The sequence below is a fragment of the Zootoca vivipara genome, chromosome 3 (genome assembly GCF_965207765.1).
Source record: "Zootoca vivipara chromosome 3, rZooViv2.hap1.1, whole genome shotgun sequence".
Taxonomy (NCBI): Eukaryota; Metazoa; Chordata; class Lepidosauria; order Squamata; family Lacertidae; genus Zootoca; species Zootoca vivipara.
In genome coordinates this window covers 42,192,505-42,209,641 of record NC_142586.1, presented here as the reverse complement: position 1 = coordinate 42,209,641, position 17,137 = coordinate 42,192,505, and the positions used below count along the sequence as shown (strand labels likewise).

Here is a 17,137-nt window from a genome sequence, read left to right as displayed (position 1 = left end):
TGACAAATGTTATTTGAAGTGTTTTAATACAATTTTGACGAGTAGAAATGGAAGTGTGGAAATCCCTTATGTCTCCAAATCAGAGGTTTCTGGTCCAGTTTGTAAACTCAGGAAGCTGTGCAGTTCATGGAAACTCCAGGGTTGTTTTTTTTTAGTGAAGTAATCTTTTTAGATATAAAATCCATTCGCAGCTGAAGTCATGTTATATTGTTTTTTCACAAATTAGCACTTTCCTTTTCACCCCCTTCCTTTTTCCTATTTTAGAAATAATTGATTAATTAAAAGAAGTATAACAATTCTTTTCTTAAACCTGCGCACACAAAAACATATTTTAACTCACTTTGTGCTAAACTATAATTAAAATCTGGCAAATCTCTGTGGTTTAAAGGCAAGTTTTCTGTTGTCATCATCTGTTAATATAAAAAATACCCCAGCAAATAGTTAGCTTTGTAATTGTTTGTATTTAAAATACTTTGTAAGATAAAATTAGTGTTTAAATAGGAAACCATTTTTCCCATCATCACCAAATACACATGTCTTTCCATGAGAGGAGATTTACACAACATACTTGCATCAGTTCTATACCATGTTGCCATAGAAGAATCCTAGAAAAACAATTCCCAGGATTTATTTGAGAGGATGACTGTTAAACCAATCACTTATCTTTGCTTTTCCAGGACCAAAGGGAGAGAACTTACTCAACAGTGAAAACCAGAGCCACCTCTGTATCAGTGAATAATCTGAAACCAGGAACAGTTTATGTATTCCAGATTCGTGCGTTTACTGCTGCTGGCTATGGAAATTATAGCCCTAGGCTAGATGTTGCTACACTAGAAGAAGCCACAGGTAAAAATTAATTGCATCTTCCTAAAAATAATTTTTATTAATATTACATTATGACACTTTCTTCCTTCATATTTCTTTTTTCTTTTCCCTTTCTACTTCACTTGTTTTCTTTTTCCTTGAGAAGCAAGCTTGTTTGATGTATGTCAAGTGTAAAACTTTAATTGTATCTTATGCCAATTAAGAGCATCAATATAAATGAAGACCCTGTGTCTTGGTAAAAAGGGTTAGAATGGTACTTGGGGAGACAACAGTTGCCCTGTGAAAACAGCCCCTGGTTGAGTATGTATATGTCTTATTTTAATGAGCATCTTGATTCGTGGACCCCTCATTTCTTTCTTGGTAGCACATGAGTGGCACTTGTTTTCTGCCTCTCACCTGAAGTCTCAAGTCTGTCATTAGATGTCAGGCTGGCTCACTGCCTAAACCTGCAGGTGAGACCCAAATTAGTTATACCTCTCAACTGTCACCTCATAGTCACCCCCACACCCTGAAAACTGTGCGGCAAGAAAAGAGTGGCCTTATGCTTTGAATTCTCCACTGGAAAACTGCATGGATTGGAGATTTATTTATTTTAATTTTTATTGATTTATCATAAACATATGGGCAAACTAACACATAACTACAAACAATAACATATTCAGTATAAAAAAATGTAATTGCAGAGATATTGTTACATATAGCCAAGTTTTTTATGATGAGTCTATATAGCCCAACCACAGTGAGGAATGAGTCATGGGAACAGTATTTCTATGAATCTCCCTATTTATATAATCAAAAAAGGGAGACTATTCCACATCAAAACTATCCAGTTCGGCTTCACTCCAGACTACATGTCTGCCCAGATGTTCATATAAAGCAATGTTATTTATTTTTTAAAGTACACGTAATACACAATAATTCATTGTCTAGTGGGTTTATTTATTTAACACTTTAAAAAAGTTAATATTAAACTTCTCACCTCTTTGTTCCTAGTTAGCTATTGTCTCCCTATGACTCATGCTTCTTAAGGGTTTTTCTTCTTCTTCTGACATAAGTGACATGGCTTCTGGGGCCAGAACTTTTGTTATTAGAACTTAGTGCAGTAAATAATTTACTGATACTGGAGATCTTCATGCAGTTTTCAGATCTTATTTATGTAACTTCAGTATGCACCATTCTTTTCAGAATGAGAAGAAAACAAGTGAAAAGTCTGAATTATGTTCAGTTTTAGAAAAGGTTGCCAACATGTGAATGAGAGTTTGTAAAACGTACCCTCATCGCTATTGCATTTAGTACTTTTATTAATATGTAACAATTCTTAGCGGGAGCGAGGGAATGAAGTGGTGAGACAATGTGACACTTCTCAAGCCTGCAAGTTTACACCTGCCAGAGCAGGAAGTAACGGGAAGCAACACATTTTCCTCCCTCTCAACTGGATCTTCTAAAAAAAAAAATACTAATAATCACCCCTCTAAAACCAGTTGAGGAATTAAGACAGCTCCATAATGAAGTAGATAACAGGCCCAATCATGGAGTCCCTTGAGGAAACACAGGGGCTTTGGGAGCCAATGGATTTAAGGCTGCCCAGAACACTCTATTTTGGAATGTAATTCCAGTCACCGACAGCAGTAGATCTGCACCTGCAGCGCTCTCCACAGGTGCATTGGGCAGGCTCTGTGGTGGGCATAACCACCCCTACCTCATAAGCCCACTCCAGCCACTGAATCTGGGCGCTGAGATTTCTGCGCCTATCCTGAGTTTATTTAATCCACAGTGATTGCTAATGGAAGTTACCGTGTTAAAGGTGATAGAAATAGATCTAAATCCATAATTGTTTAGTGCAGTTTTGAAATAGTTGAAACTGGCAGTACAATCCTCTGCAAGTCTTCTCGTAAATCAAGTCTGTTTAGTTCAGTGGGACTTATCCGCTGGTGAATATGATTACAGCCTAACAATGCAACCCTATGTGTGTCTGTTAAAAAGAAAGTTCAGCAGGACTTTCTGTTGTGTTGTTGTATATAGGATTGCAGCCTTCATCTGTATCTATCAACCTTTATAAATATTTCAATATTCTCATATCCCTTGCTGAGATTGCTGTCCCCCCCCCCAACAGATACCTTGTGTGTCTTTAACAGCCGTATGGCTGGGAAAAACCCAGTAGGCACCTTTTCCTAATATAGACATGTAGCGAGGGCAAAACTGCACATGTTGAATTTCTGTGCCGGTCAAACTGCAGTTAGACTCAGGACCTTTGTCAGGATAATGCAGCAGACCTGATCATAGCTAAGACATAAAATGTGTATCCTGCCTTTTGGGGTTAAAAAAAGAGATAACCCGTATACCCACAATAGTCTCTAAAGCTGTAGAATCGTGCCATAATCTGTTTCAGAACTGTATATTGGATCCATCTTTAACATTTTCTCTCTTATTTTTCTTGTTGGCAGCAACTGCTGTCTCCAGTGAACAGAATCCTGTAATAATCATAGCTGTGGTAGCTGTGGCAGGCACTATCATTCTGGTCTTCATGGTTTTCGGCTTCATCATTGGACGAAGGTACTGCTTATGGATATTAAGAGAGTTGTTAATAGCTAGTTTATATGAATTATATTTTTAGAAATTTTTATTGGCCCATGCATTGGCATCTGTAGGGTTTTCAACTTAGATATTGTAATATTTTCCACTCAAAACATGGTTTGGCTAAAAGCTCAGTTTTATTGATACAGTAGCTATTTCAATAAAACATGACAGGGACGTTCCATGAACTTAAGCAACTAGAGTGATTGGTTATTTGAATTTGTTCAATCACTCTTCCGTAATATTCGTGACAAAGGCCAAGGTCCCAAGGGCCTAACCCTAACCTTTGGGGACCAAAACACCTTTGAGATACATGAAAAAGGGTAGGAAATCATAGAATTGTAGAGTTCTAGTCCAACCCCCTGCAATGCAGGAATCTCAACTAAAGCATCCATGACAGATGCCCCCACAACTTCTGCTTAAAAACCTCCAATAAGAGTCTACTACTTCCAAGGGAGTCCATTCCATTGTCAGAACAGCTCTTTCCCTGAAAAAGCTTATCCTGATGTTTCATTAGAATCACCTTTCTTGTAACTTGAAGCCATTGGTATTGGCCCTAGCCTAAGGAGCAGGAGAAAACAAGGTTGCTCCATCTTTCATGTGACAGTCTTCTAAATATTTGAAAATGGAACGCATTGGGTGGGTAGCTGTGTGGAATCAACAATTCTTAATGCGTGTGCTGAAGTACTTTTCACATATGGATCGGAAGGCAAATTCACTATGTGGTAACTGAAATGCACCACTCCTCACACATGCACACTTTCCAACAAATTTTTGTGTGAGCCATAGCAGTATACAGGTTGTAAGTAAGGATGAGTTTAAAACATACAGGGATTTTATATTTATACGTCCTCTTACATCCATTTCATATCTAGTTTTCACAATGGGGGAGGGGGAAATCAACATGTAGTTATATATTATTTTTTGTGAAAATGCCCTTTTCTTTTTTTACAGGCACTGTGGCTATAGCAAAGCTGATCAAGAAGGAGATGAAGAACTTTACTTTCATTGTAAGTGTTTTGCTTTTATTTCCCCCAAGAATTTCCAGGCCAATTATAATGCATTGGGACTGGCAGTAATAGAATAGACACAGTACCAAAGCAACATTCTTGCAGAGGAACAACTATAATAAATTTTAAAATGCTGTGTAAACGGCAAATGTGAAGTTAAAAACTGTAAAAGAAGTATGACCTCTTCCAAAAGTACATAGAATAAAATCAACACTGTTCACATGGCAGATTTTATTGCTGTACATTTGGATGATATATAGTTGTCTGCAATCCACATTTTTCCTTTGGTTGCTTTTGAATAAGTGTTTCATAATGTCCTAATGGTTCCCTCTGAGATTGATTGCTGTTGGCCCAATAGCTATTTGATTTATTTTTTATTATTCGTGCAGGAAAGTTAGGATTCATCCGTTGCCCAAGGCTTAAGGCAATTCAATAAAAATTATATTTCTAAATTTGTCCCAGTGATTAGCCAACATAATACTTATAAAACTTAGAATAAGTGGTGAAGAAAATAGGCCAATCAACCAATTAATATGTCAGTGCAATCTTGAGTTTTATCGATTTAAAAACAAAACAAAAAACCCTGGTAAAATCAGCATTACATAGAAGAGGATCAGAAATAGTTGTTTGTAGTATCATACTTGCTCTCCAGCTGCTATGCCTAGTGAACTCAGAGCTGCCTAGATCCTCTTAAAGTTGATCTCTGTTGATAACATCACTTACATTTCAGCAGAAACATCTTGTAGTCACCTCTGTCTGCTCAATAGAGGTTTTCCTCCCATAACAATATTTCAAGTATGATCAGATCCCAAATGATAGTCCGCATATAAAAACTAGTTGTTGATTAATTACATTGTTCTGCAATCAGAATGTGTAATTGATTGAAGAATTATAGCATACATTTAGGAGAGGAGAATAATTTTGAAATACGCACCAAAGTTTCAACGTACTTTTGTTTTCTTTTGGGTCATCCATCAGTTCCCACAGCGCTTTCTGATGCTTTCTGGTGGTGATTCAATAAAAATTGATTGCAAGTTGCCTTTCCCATGGATTTCAATTTAAATCAATTCAAATCTCCTTTTTAAATCTGGTTACTTAATTAACAAATAGATTGAGCAGTGCAAATTAGACTGGGTGATACAGGTTATTCAAACATGACTTGGTAAAAATTTAACTTTTATTTTTCCACTGTGCAGTGGAGGCTGGTCCTTTCGGGGCTGGTCCAACCACCACCTGCCTGCCTTCATATGTCCAGTCCATGCGGTAGCAGTCTCTGCTAGCTTCCTCCTCATCTGTCTCAGTGTTGCCCTTGCAGAACTAGACAGGCTCCACCTGCCATTGGCCCTGACTCTACCTACTTCTGGTCTCCCTGCATTTCACACCACCATTCCCAATGGGCACCATCCACCACTGCCATTGTGCCTCCAAAGAAGATGTTCACTTGTGAAAATAAGTCTTAAATTTGCTCCTTTCACATTAAATGGAAAAAAGATGCAAGGTTAATTAACAGTCTGTAGCCACCATTGTGGTACTGGTCCAGACCTCCCGTAGATTATTGTAGTATTCACTCTAATCAAGAATTTCCTCTACAAAGAGGCAAGCTATTTGTACGATTGATAAAGTAAAGTCATGAATTTCTGTGGAGCATCTAGAGTTATGACACACAAATTAATATTTTAGGCTTCATCCAAAAAATCCTTCCTGTGGATACATCTAATTCAGGCATCCCCAAACTGCAGCCCTCCAGATGTTTTGGCCTACAACTCCCATGATCCCTAGCTAACAGGACCAATCGTCGGGGGAAGATGGGAATTGTAGTCCAAAACATCTGGAGGGCTGAAGTTTGGGGGTACCTGATCAAATTAATATTTCAGATACAGTCCAACAATCTTCCCCAGCAGGTGTACTAGGCTATGGTGGTTTTAACTTTCCACTGGAGCCTCTTCCATTGCTTTGAATGCTCTTGAGAGGGTATCCTGAATTTAAGGAGTAGCTTTTAACAGTGCAGTAGAAATAAAGGGCCTGTCTAGATGTTGAGTCACTTCCCTTTTATGTTGCAATGTATTTATTTAAAAGATTTGTACCCTGTCTTTCAGAGCATCCTGCTCTCGCAAAGCAGTTTACAAAAGCAGTATAAAACATGGTGGTGGTGGTAATAATAATAATAATAATAATAATAATAATAATAATAATAATAATCAGGGCACACTGTCCTTATAAAACAGTTTAAAACACACAAACTGCAATAACTAGAAAAGCAACAAAATGCCTAGAACAAAAAATACCTCCTAGGAGAAACAATAAAACATTGAAAAAGCACAACACATTTAAATCAGCCAAGCACAGGCTGGAATAAAAATGGGTAATATTTGGCTAACTTTTACTCATAGTAGACCAATTGAAATCAATGAACACAACTCAATTAGCTCCATTAATTTGAATAGGTCAACTCTGAATAAAACTTGGTATTTAGCAACCACTTGAGGACCAGCCATAATAAGACCATGCATATTTTCTGAAGAAATGGATCTTAGCTTGTAGTTGGTGGTAGGCCATTTTTTAAAGTTAGGTTCATAACACTTCCCTTACAACCTGGGTGCTATGAATCCATGTTTTGCACTGGTGCTCCCTGAAGCAAATGACTGATTCATCAAAGAAAATGTAGTAGATTAAGAATCAGAGCAGCTGATAATAGCATCAGGTTGAATACAGGGTCATTCTACAATTCAACAAAAAAAGTCATTGAATACACTCAAGCGAAAATTAATATCAATCAGGGTTATAACATTCTGAGTGCATATTGTTGTTTTAAAAATGAAGCGTTTGCAAATATCCCACCTTTGAAATGAAGTTCCTCTGAAGGATAGAATCTTAGTAACACCATCCTATTTTAGTTGTAGTGAGGCTCTTCATATCCTTAAAATACTTTAAGGTCTTTTCAGTATTCCCTACCGAGTGATGTCTGAGAAAGAAATGAAATCAAGCATTTTTTTCCCTTTACATGTGTCTGTAGGGAAAGTGCAAGTGCTAGCTGGAGAATGGTTTTCCCCACCATGCACTATTTTTAGATGATATGTTTTAGGGAAAGAAAATGTAAATAGGTTAACAGCCTAGTCTTAATAGTCAGAAACTGAAATTGAAAATAACACTTCATTCCTTCCTTGTATTCCTTTCAAGAAATCTAGTTATCCAATATCTAGGGAAGCTTACAGTCTGTCAGAAAAGATAACCAACCATGAAGCCAACCCCAAAGTCTTATGATTTTCATCTTTACTCGACTACATTTTTAGAGCCTTTTGATAAAAAGCATAGTATTTAATTTGATATGATCATTGTTTCTGGGGAGAAACAAAGCACGGTGTTGAAGTCACCAATGATTTCCAATTTTGCATCCTTTTGTTCCTGTGGTATACAGACAATTTTCTTATATGCTAAAACATCAGACTGGATTTTCACAGTAACCTGAAACAGCAATCCTTTTAACTAGCTTTCAGATCAGTGAATTTAATAGAATGTCCAGTCTTCCCATTCAATTCCCCTCAACTTTGAATGATCCCAAGTGTTACGTTTTTAAAGGTATAACACAATGGAAGAGTTTAGTCAACCAATTGCAATTTACATTTTGTTTCCTCCTACCATTTTCTTTTAACAATGTCTTTGATTCTGAGGGAGCACTATTTCACGTTGGTATGCCAAGAAAGCGTTGGCCTGTCAAAATGTTTTATGACAGCTTGAATAAAGTACCATCAGAGACCCATTTATGATTCACAAGGTTACCTCCAATCCAGGCTCCTTATCGCAAGCACAAGAAGATGGCTCATTCTCCATCTGCTTGCTTGAGAGCACAATATAGGCAGTTAACCTATTGTTTTCTGCTCTCTTTCCCTTCTGGTTGGGGACGTAAATAAAAAATGAGCCCTTATCAGCTGCAGAAGCTGAGCCATTATTATTATGATTAGCACTAAACCTATTGAAAAATACAGTGCAGCAAAAGTAACCTCTGGGGAAGATGTGGAATAATTTCTTGCAGATCCTCAGTATGGCTATTCAGCTCTGTGGATGACCTCCACATCACTAGCATTCTTTCCCCATGGCATCATTTTTAATAACTTCGCTTCTGCAGTTTGAAACATGTGATCCCTGCTGAATATGTCACCCATGACTAGTTCATGGAAGACCTTTCTCAAAATTGATGGAATCTGTGTCTGAAAACTTCTTTTCTCAGCCCCATATCTTGGTGATTAGGCCAAATACAAGAGCATTCTGCTTCTTGTATTTCATCCCTTAACCTCCCTACCACCACCACCACCACCAACAAACAAACCAGTGTGCTCAAACGACAGGTGTAACTGTGTCCCAAAGAAACAACGTAAACACACCACTTGCCCTATATTATTCATTTACTAATTAAATTTATATATCACCCTTTGTCCCAAAGGAGTTCAGAGCAGCAATTTATGGCTATCCAACATTTGATCGGGAAGATCAATGTGAAATTCTGAAGGGTGGGGAAGCTTGCATTCATTTTCTACAATACTGATCTGCACGTTTTCCTACTCGCCAGTACACTCACAGCTGGGGAAGACATAACAGAATCCTGTGGATAAATGAAACCAGAGAGAGCCCAAGACGGCGTGTCATTTATATGTCAGAGAGAGATAAGACTGTCAAAATGTGATAACACTTAGTGTTAGGGGGGAAAATAGAGGTTGGCACCAGTTATATTTCATCTCAGAATAGTCACCTTTCTGATCTCTGCCCTTTCAGTATCTTCCACCTCTTGCTTGGCAAGCCTACCAAAAGCAGGCCAACACCAGCAGCATGAAAAGAGGTTGTGAGAAGGCACAGAGGTATCCCAGTGCCCCTCTGGCAAGACACTTACCTCTCTGCAGGAAGATTCAGTTGGGTGGAGGTCTCAGTATATATTTTTTCAGAACACAGGATGTGGATAAAAGACAGATACTCAAAACAATGAACTTGTTAGAAACATTTACTCCATTCACTCAAGACAATGTAAGTGTAAGGTAGGGATCAGCAACTAGAGCTCTCAGGGCCAAATCCGTACAATCTTTTGGCTATCCCAGTTGCCAGTCCACAGTTAATGGAGTGAATAGTGACTGTGGCAGCAGAGCCTGCGGGTTCTACTGGGGAAGAAAGAATTGGGTTTTCACCTTTCACCCCATCTCAGATGGGTTATCCTGCAAAGTTGCTTGATGACCACAAATGTAAGGAATGGGGAGGTGTTTCCTGAGAAAAACCTGTTTGCCTTACCTAGCTGGCTCAACAGGAGCCTCACTGTTTCAGGGTATCTGAAGAAGTCTGCATGCACACGAAAGCTCATACCAATGACAAACTTAGTTGGTCTCTAAGGTGCTACTGGAAGGAATTTTTTTATTTTGTTCTAGGGTGCGCTCTGCTTAATGAAATTCCGGGATTGACTGCACAATAAGTGCTTTGCTTCATCACAGTCATGCTTTCTTACATCATTACAGTTAAATTTCCAGGCACCAAAACCTACATTGACCCTGAAACCTACGAGGATCCAAATAGGGCTGTCCATCAATTCGCCAAGGAGTTAGATGCCTCCTGTATTAAAATAGAACGTGTGATCGGTGCAGGTAAGCTCGCTGTGGCTTCCTTATACAGTTCTTCCATTTAGCTCGGATTGAAACTCATACATCATGATGACAAGCAAATAATTATATCTTGCGCATGGAGCTTTTTGCTTATACCAGAGTGGTTAAAAGCACTGGAGCTGTGTTTGCTCATAAATGTAAAATAAATAAATAACCAGTCCAGTGGTCCAAAACGCCTGTGTGTGTTTCTATTTCCTCTTAGGAAAATGAAATGAAAATTGTGTTTTACAAATGCAGATAATGTCATTCCTCCTCACACATTGTTGAGAGAAGGTGGTGCATTTGAGTTAAACACCTGATGGCTATATTTGCATCAATATTTCCATTAAACTCCATGAGAGGCTTACTTGTGTGTGTATGTATAAAGAACGACGTTTGTGTTTGTTATAACTAAAAGCTGGCTTTACAAAATATGTTTTTCTTTGGGGAATGTCATTGGTGCCATTTTAAAAGTATTTTATTGCTATAAGAAGTCCTCATCTTAGCTCTTGTGAGTGATGGTAATTGTGCTGTCATTACATTGCTTTTCTTCCTTTTCCCACATACTTAGGCAGTGGTGTTCATGCTCTGCAAACCTGTTTCCATTTGTTTGCATTAATAAGATATGTGACACTTTTATTATTATACTGGTTCATGTAGTGAAATTAAGTGTCCATGGGCAAGAAAAATATCAAATACCTGGGACTCCTGGAGGAAACATTCTTTGATTTCCTGTTGTTTTATGCAGTACTTTTAAGTCCTCTTTTCCCCCTCTTTAAATCACCCCTGCAGCAGTGTGACAAGTGCTGTAAATTACATATAATAGCTCTTTGTTTTTGTTTTTTGTTTAAAAAAGGGAGGCGGACTCACTTAACTTAAAAAAGGCCTATCTAGGTCATAAAAGCTAATGTGAAAACAGATCAACCCTATGCATGCTATGCCGGTGTGTATAGGACTGCAGCCTTAGAAGATGTTAATGATGACATTAACTAAAACTAAATTCATGTACACTCCTGATTCAGAATCTTATCTTAAGTCCCAATGGAATTCAATGGATGCTCCAATCTTATTTTTGAATATTTGCTTTCAGTGCCAGCATAACCACATGCTTTTTCACTGTAAGCACTTATTTGCAGGCACAGAGGTGAGTAATAACCTTCAAGTCCCAGTTCTTAAATTCAGCAGAGGCCATCAGTATAACATTGTGGAGCAGATGTGACACAATAACTTCATTTTCACCATGCGGATAACTTCCCGCATGAGCTGGAGCCTCCATGCAAAACAACTGTTCCCATTTATTTATCTATTTATTGAATTTATATACCGACCTATACCCGGAGGTCTCAGGGCGGTTCACAGGACAAAATCAAAATATAAAACCACAATATATATAATCAAAATAAAAATAACAACCCCCCCCCAAAAAAAATAGAACCACATTTTAAAAGGGCATAGGATGCTTTGCTTTGCCAAGTTAGCTGCATTGAAGGCCTGCTTCCAGGAAAACTGGGTCACCGTTTCTCCATATGCATCCCAGCGATTTTACCGGAGTCAAAGCAGCCCCCTTATACAAAGGGTGCTTCTGAAATAAAAGGTAGAAAGTTTAGATTGGTTCAGAAATTAACCCTGGCATTTCCCAAATTAAGAGAAGGCTCATTTCTGAGCCAATCCAACAACACAAAGCAGGGGTGAGCTTGCCCACCTGTAGACAATAAAAATCAATATAAAACCCTTAATTCACAGCAAGCGTTCACTGGCTTAGAACTTGACTGAGATAGTAGATAAGGCTCTGTTGTTAAATAAGCTTGAGACAGCACCAAACAACAATCTTACTTTCCTGTTCTTGTCGAATTCTGATTCAGTTTGATTTTTTTTTAAAGGGGAATTAATTTTCTGATTGATTTTGTGACTACAGACTCAGAACTCTGCTGACAAACTGAAAGGCAAATATGGAAATGTCACTCCTTTTGGTGGTGAAGTGTTAAGTGTAGTTGCCCTTATTTATATTTCAATTCACGGGTTATACTTAGCAAAGACTGTGAGCAAAATGACCGTTGCAACAGCCTGACGATAAAGCAGAAAAATAGAGGCATGGTTTATATCAAGTAAACATATGAAGTATCAGTGTGACAGACAACATGCAGCATCAAAGATTTTAGCATGTTTCTCTGCTAATGTGGTACACTCAACTGTGGAGTAAAGGTTCTCAGGTCTGTGAGTGGTTGATTTTGATGAGAGCACTACAATTTTCTGTTCCCTGCCAACATGTTTATGATACTCCTGTTGTGCACAAGCATTGTGTGCTATACTATTGTCTGTACTATACTATTGACCAGGCATCCCCAAACTGCGGCCCTCCAGATGTTTTGGCCTGCAACTCCCATGATCCCTAGCTAACAGGAACAGTGGTCAGGAAAATGGGAATTGTAGTCCAAAACATCTGGAGGGCCGAAGTTTGTGGATGCCTGCATAGACTCTCCCATCACAGTCCTTTGCTTTTATAGCTTCCTCACGTTGCTATAGAATAGACTAAAATTTGCTCATTTAGGGCCTGATCTTGCCAAAGCTCTTTTATATTTCTTTAATTTCAACCATGTGCTTAAATATTTTCCATTGAAATTACTGCAGCTTGGAGGCATTTAACCTTGGTTGGGTTATGCCCTTGTTGATTTGATTCACATCTAGCATAACATTTAAGTGGGAGTGTTCAGTTGACATCTAAATGCATTGGACATACGCAATCCTGGTCCTGTATCAGTGATTTCCTAACAGACGATATGTTTTCCATTTCAGGAGAGTTTGGAGAAGTATGCAGTGGGCGCCTAAAGCTTCCAGGCAAGAGAGATGTTGCCGTGGCCATTAAAACCTTAAAAGTAGGCTACACTGAAAAGCAAAGAAGGGATTTTCTTTGTGAGGCGAGCATCATGGGACAGTTTGATCACCCCAACGTTGTTCATTTAGAAGGGGTGGTTACCAGAGGTAATTAACTACCAGATCTGACCTTTAAACAACATGCTAAAAGGCAATAGATTTTTATAAAGTTTTCATAGTCAGCAATTCAAAAGACAGAGATGCTGCATAGATTAACAGATTTTCTTCTGATGTGTAACTAACTAAGGGAATGCTTAGTTTATGCAACAACATGAGAGAGAGAGAGAGAGAGAAATAAGATCAGTGGATGATGAAAAGATGAAGAACTTTGGAATATTTATTTTTCCTAGTCTCATTTAGCCTCAAATACCACGTAGGAAGATAAGGTTTCTTACGTCCTTTCGTATTATCTGAAGTGTCATTTCCCCAGAATTCTCTTCACACAGCGGGAGTCAGGAGAACACACTGACATTTTGATTTGTACGCTTTAACTTTTGCGAATCATGACCATATTTAAGGGCCTTTTAGATCTCGGTAACAGTTTTGGAAGCTTCAGGAGCACTCATGCTTCAACTATTCAGCCCTTCAAAGGAACAACATGTGTTTTACCAGGAGTGGAGGGAACCACTCCGCTCAGATTATGATTCCTTTAAACAAAATGTGCCCCCCCCTTTCTTCTTTCTTTTTTAGGGAAACCAGTCATGATTGTAATAGAATACATGGAGAATGGAGCTCTGGATGCATTTCTCAGGGTGAGTGAATGCTGGAGGGAAACATACATAGCACTTCAAAAATAAAATGTATATGCTACCAATTTAGCATAATAAAACCTTTTCAGTGTAAAATGAGAACACGCCAAACATTAAGAGATCTCTGAATGGTCTCTGAAAAATCAGATTAGAAATTAGAAGACCAGACGGGATCAAACGAAAACATTTTTGGCCATCTAAGTGATCCAATGTGGGACAGATATTGTGGTTTTGATTACCATCATCGAAAGGGACCTGAAGCCATATTGTGGGAACACATGCTTCAAAATCATATTTGTATCTTTTCAACATTGTAGAAAAGAAAGAGTCCTTAAATTAAGTGCAGCAGTAATTCAGAAATGAAGGAAGCATTCCCTCCCCCCAGTCCTAAGAGAGATTTTACAACTTTTTGTGACTGTTTACCATTTATGATAGACAACTTGCTAAACCCTACAAAGTCCAAAAAGGAAAGTACATATAACTGTTAGCATCAGTAAGCTAAATCTGCTGCGTGGATCCCAAAGTTTAATATTGGTAATCATGGCGTAGCCAGAGGGGCAGGGCAGGCAGCTGCCCACCCCTAGAGTGAATTAAACAATAGAAATACTTAGCTAACTGACCAATCACATTGATTCTGCCACCCCTAACAAAAACCCTGGCTACGCCCATGATTGGTATCATAATGGTTCTTCCCATACTCACAACAGCTACTTTCCTATTATGTAGTTCACACTTTAGGAGCATGGATGCCAACATAAATGCCATATAATATATACTCTTGCCCTCAAAATACATTTTTACACAAAGCTAAGGACCAGTATATTCATAGCTCTCATGGAGCAACCCATTCTTCTACCCTTTGGAAAAGGTTTAATGAAAATTAGGATTTATACATATATATTCATAAACTAATAGGGTTACTCTTACAATTGACCTGCTGCTGGGGTGGGGGTGGGTGGGGATGAGGGACTGCACATGTGAAGCCCAGAGTGACACTTCATGTCTTACATGTGGGCTGTGGGAGACAAGTCATGCATGAGATGGAGGCACTAATGACATATTGCATGTGGAATTTGCAGACACGGGGCTGTGGGAGGCCTGGCCTTAAAGCACCAATATTTTAACAATGTTTTTATCCTTCTCTCTCAGCTTCCCTAAGACGCATTTCTCTGCTTCTTTCTTTTACTTCAGAAACATGATGGGCAATTTACAGTAATTCAGCTGGTGGGGATGTTGAGAGGAATTGCTGCTGGAATGAGATACTTGGCTGATATGGGATACGTGCACAGGGACTTAGCAGCACGCAACATTCTGGTCAACAGCAATCTTGTCTGCAAAGTGTCAGACTTTGGCCTCTCCAGAGTTATAGAAGACGACCCAGAAGCTGTCTACACTACAACAGTGAGTTGCACATTAAACAAAAAGAGCACAGTTCACTCAAGTATATTGTTGCCCATTCCCCACTCCCAGGAGTGGTGTGAATTTCCAAGGGCTGTGCTCCATGAGTCAAGTGACCTTTAGAAGAAAAGACACTGGTGATATGTGGCATTTTTGCATTATTTGTGTTATTTCCAAATACACGTGTAGAGCACAGGTGGAGGCAGGTGGCATGCACATTCTTACAAGACGGTAGTACGGTGGTACCTCGGGTTACAAATGCTTCAGGTTACAAACTCTGCTAACCCAGAAATAGTACCTCAGGTTAAGAACTTTGCTTCAGGATGAGAACAGAAATCGCACTCCAGAGACGTGGCGGCAACGGTAGGCCCCATTAGCAAAAGTGGTGCTTCAGGTTAAGAACAGTTTCAGGTTAAGAAGGGACATCTGGAATGAATTAAGTTCTTAACCAGAGGTACCACTGTACCACTATCCCATATTAGATCCCCAGAGGTGCCTTTATCCAATTCTCTGTCCTTTCTCCCTACCTCCTGTTTTTGTTTCTCTCACCCAAACTTATTTAGAGAAGTAGGTGTCTGGCTTTTTCAAGATCTGATTGCTTTCCAGTATAAAATTCTCTATCAGCCAGACATTAGCTCCCATTGATGAAGCATCATCACTCCAGTATCCTGGGCTAGTAACAAGCAGGGTCTCTTAACAAAGGAATTGCCGGCCAACCATAGCCATTTTATTAACTGTGAGAGTTAATAATAAGAGTAATAATGCCATAGAACTCCATGCAAAACTCAGTAGAAATGTGGGGAGGAGACTGGTATTGAGGAGGCAAGCCAGAAGCACGTGGTAAAGATGCCACAACTAAAATAAAATGTGAATCCCACCTCACTAATTTCAAAAGATTAAGAATCCCATTAATCTCAAACTCCTTGAAAATCAGCTTTCTCTTGAGTTCAGCAAGTGGCTGCCCTCCTTTGATACATACCTGTTCTTCCAATCCACATGCGTCAAAAGTTCTCTTTCACATGTGAGATTAGTGCTGAAAAGTGGCAGCATAGAATATAGGTGGGAGCTATGGATAACAGGTTGCAGTTGGGAGACTATTCTGCCACCATCCACACCAACGCTGATTACCAAGACACACCAAAATGTACCTGTTAGGAACAAGGGCAGCGTCTCACCAAGACTCAGTAAACTGTTGATGCAGGGGTAGGAAAGCTTTTCCAGCCCAAGCCTAAGGGCTACATTCCCTCATGAAAAAAATTCCAGTGGCCAGCTGTCAGTAAAAACAGTGTATAAGGCCAAAGTATTCACATTCCCCACTCATCCACTAAACCAGGCTTCCTCGACCTCGGCCCTCCAGATGTTTTGAGACTACAATTCCCATCATCCCTGACCACTGGTCCTGCTAGCTAGGGATCATGGGAGTTGTAGGCCAAAATCATCTGGAGGGCTGAGGTTGAGGAAGCCGGCGCTAAACCGTCTCTTCTGTGATGGTTCTGGTTCTCCCTGCCCCTCCCCATGCAGCACTTAGGAGTTTAAACATGCTCCTATTGGCACAAATGAAAGCCTAAGTCCTGCTTTGGGGTGACTTTCACGTGGGTTGCAGCTCATGGGGAGGTGGGAGTTAGGCTTCCCTGCACAGATGCAAACCTCCCCCTCCCCGCAAAAAAAGATCCCATGCTGAATAGCATTTCTGCTTTTTAAAGCCTGCATTGGTACCAATGAAAGTGTTTGTTTTTAAGTATAATTGCTGCAAGTATTACAGCACAGAGGGAGGGGTCACTCCTAGCACCTAACCACCCCTCCCTTCCTGGCAGAAATGCAAGCTTTTTAAAGCCTAAGTGCTGTGGGGGCAGGGTGAAGAGAGGAAGCTGCGCAATGGATGGAGTCCATGGGCCAGAGGCTCCTCACCAATGGGTTTAACTAATCAAGTAAACATGTTTGCACATGCAACGGTGGAGTTAGCCACTCGGGCACCCAGGGAGCAGGGCGAGCCACCCAGGAGGAGTGATCGGCTCCCATTGGGGGCAATTGGCATCTAGGGAGGTGGCAGAGCAATCCGCCCAGGAGGGAATTTGTCACACACACCCCTCAGGGA

General features: G+C 39.6%; 1 protein-coding gene and 1 long non-coding RNA gene across 3 annotated transcripts in view; one reads left to right on the top strand and one right to left on the bottom strand.

The window, feature by feature from the left end:
* EPHA7 (EPH receptor A7) overlaps window positions 1-17,137 on the top strand; it is a 160,607-nt gene that overhangs the window by 128,507 nt on the left and 14,963 nt on the right. Inside the window, exons 7-13 of one of the 2 annotated variants that reach the window (XM_088665984.1) lie at window positions 678-846; window positions 3,270-3,378; window positions 4,354-4,409; window positions 9,914-10,027; window positions 12,818-13,003; window positions 13,586-13,647; window positions 14,836-15,045. In XM_088665984.1, the coding sequence (XP_088522110.1) occupies window positions 678-846; window positions 3,270-3,378; window positions 4,354-4,409; window positions 9,914-10,027; window positions 12,818-13,003; window positions 13,586-13,647; window positions 14,836-15,045 (906 nt within the window). Of the gene's footprint in view, window positions 1-677; window positions 847-3,269; window positions 3,379-4,353; window positions 4,410-9,901; window positions 10,028-12,817; window positions 13,004-13,585; window positions 13,648-14,835; window positions 15,046-17,137 lie in introns of both variants that reach the window. The other variant, XM_088665983.1, reaches the window with a different exon arrangement.
* LOC132591891 (uncharacterized) lies at window positions 1,804-9,908 on the bottom strand. The gene is made up of 2 exons (XR_009557332.2): window positions 7,248-9,908; window positions 1,804-5,412 (listed from the first exon to the last, which is right to left on the bottom strand). It is a non-coding gene; the product is annotated as an uncharacterized LOC132591891 (long non-coding RNA).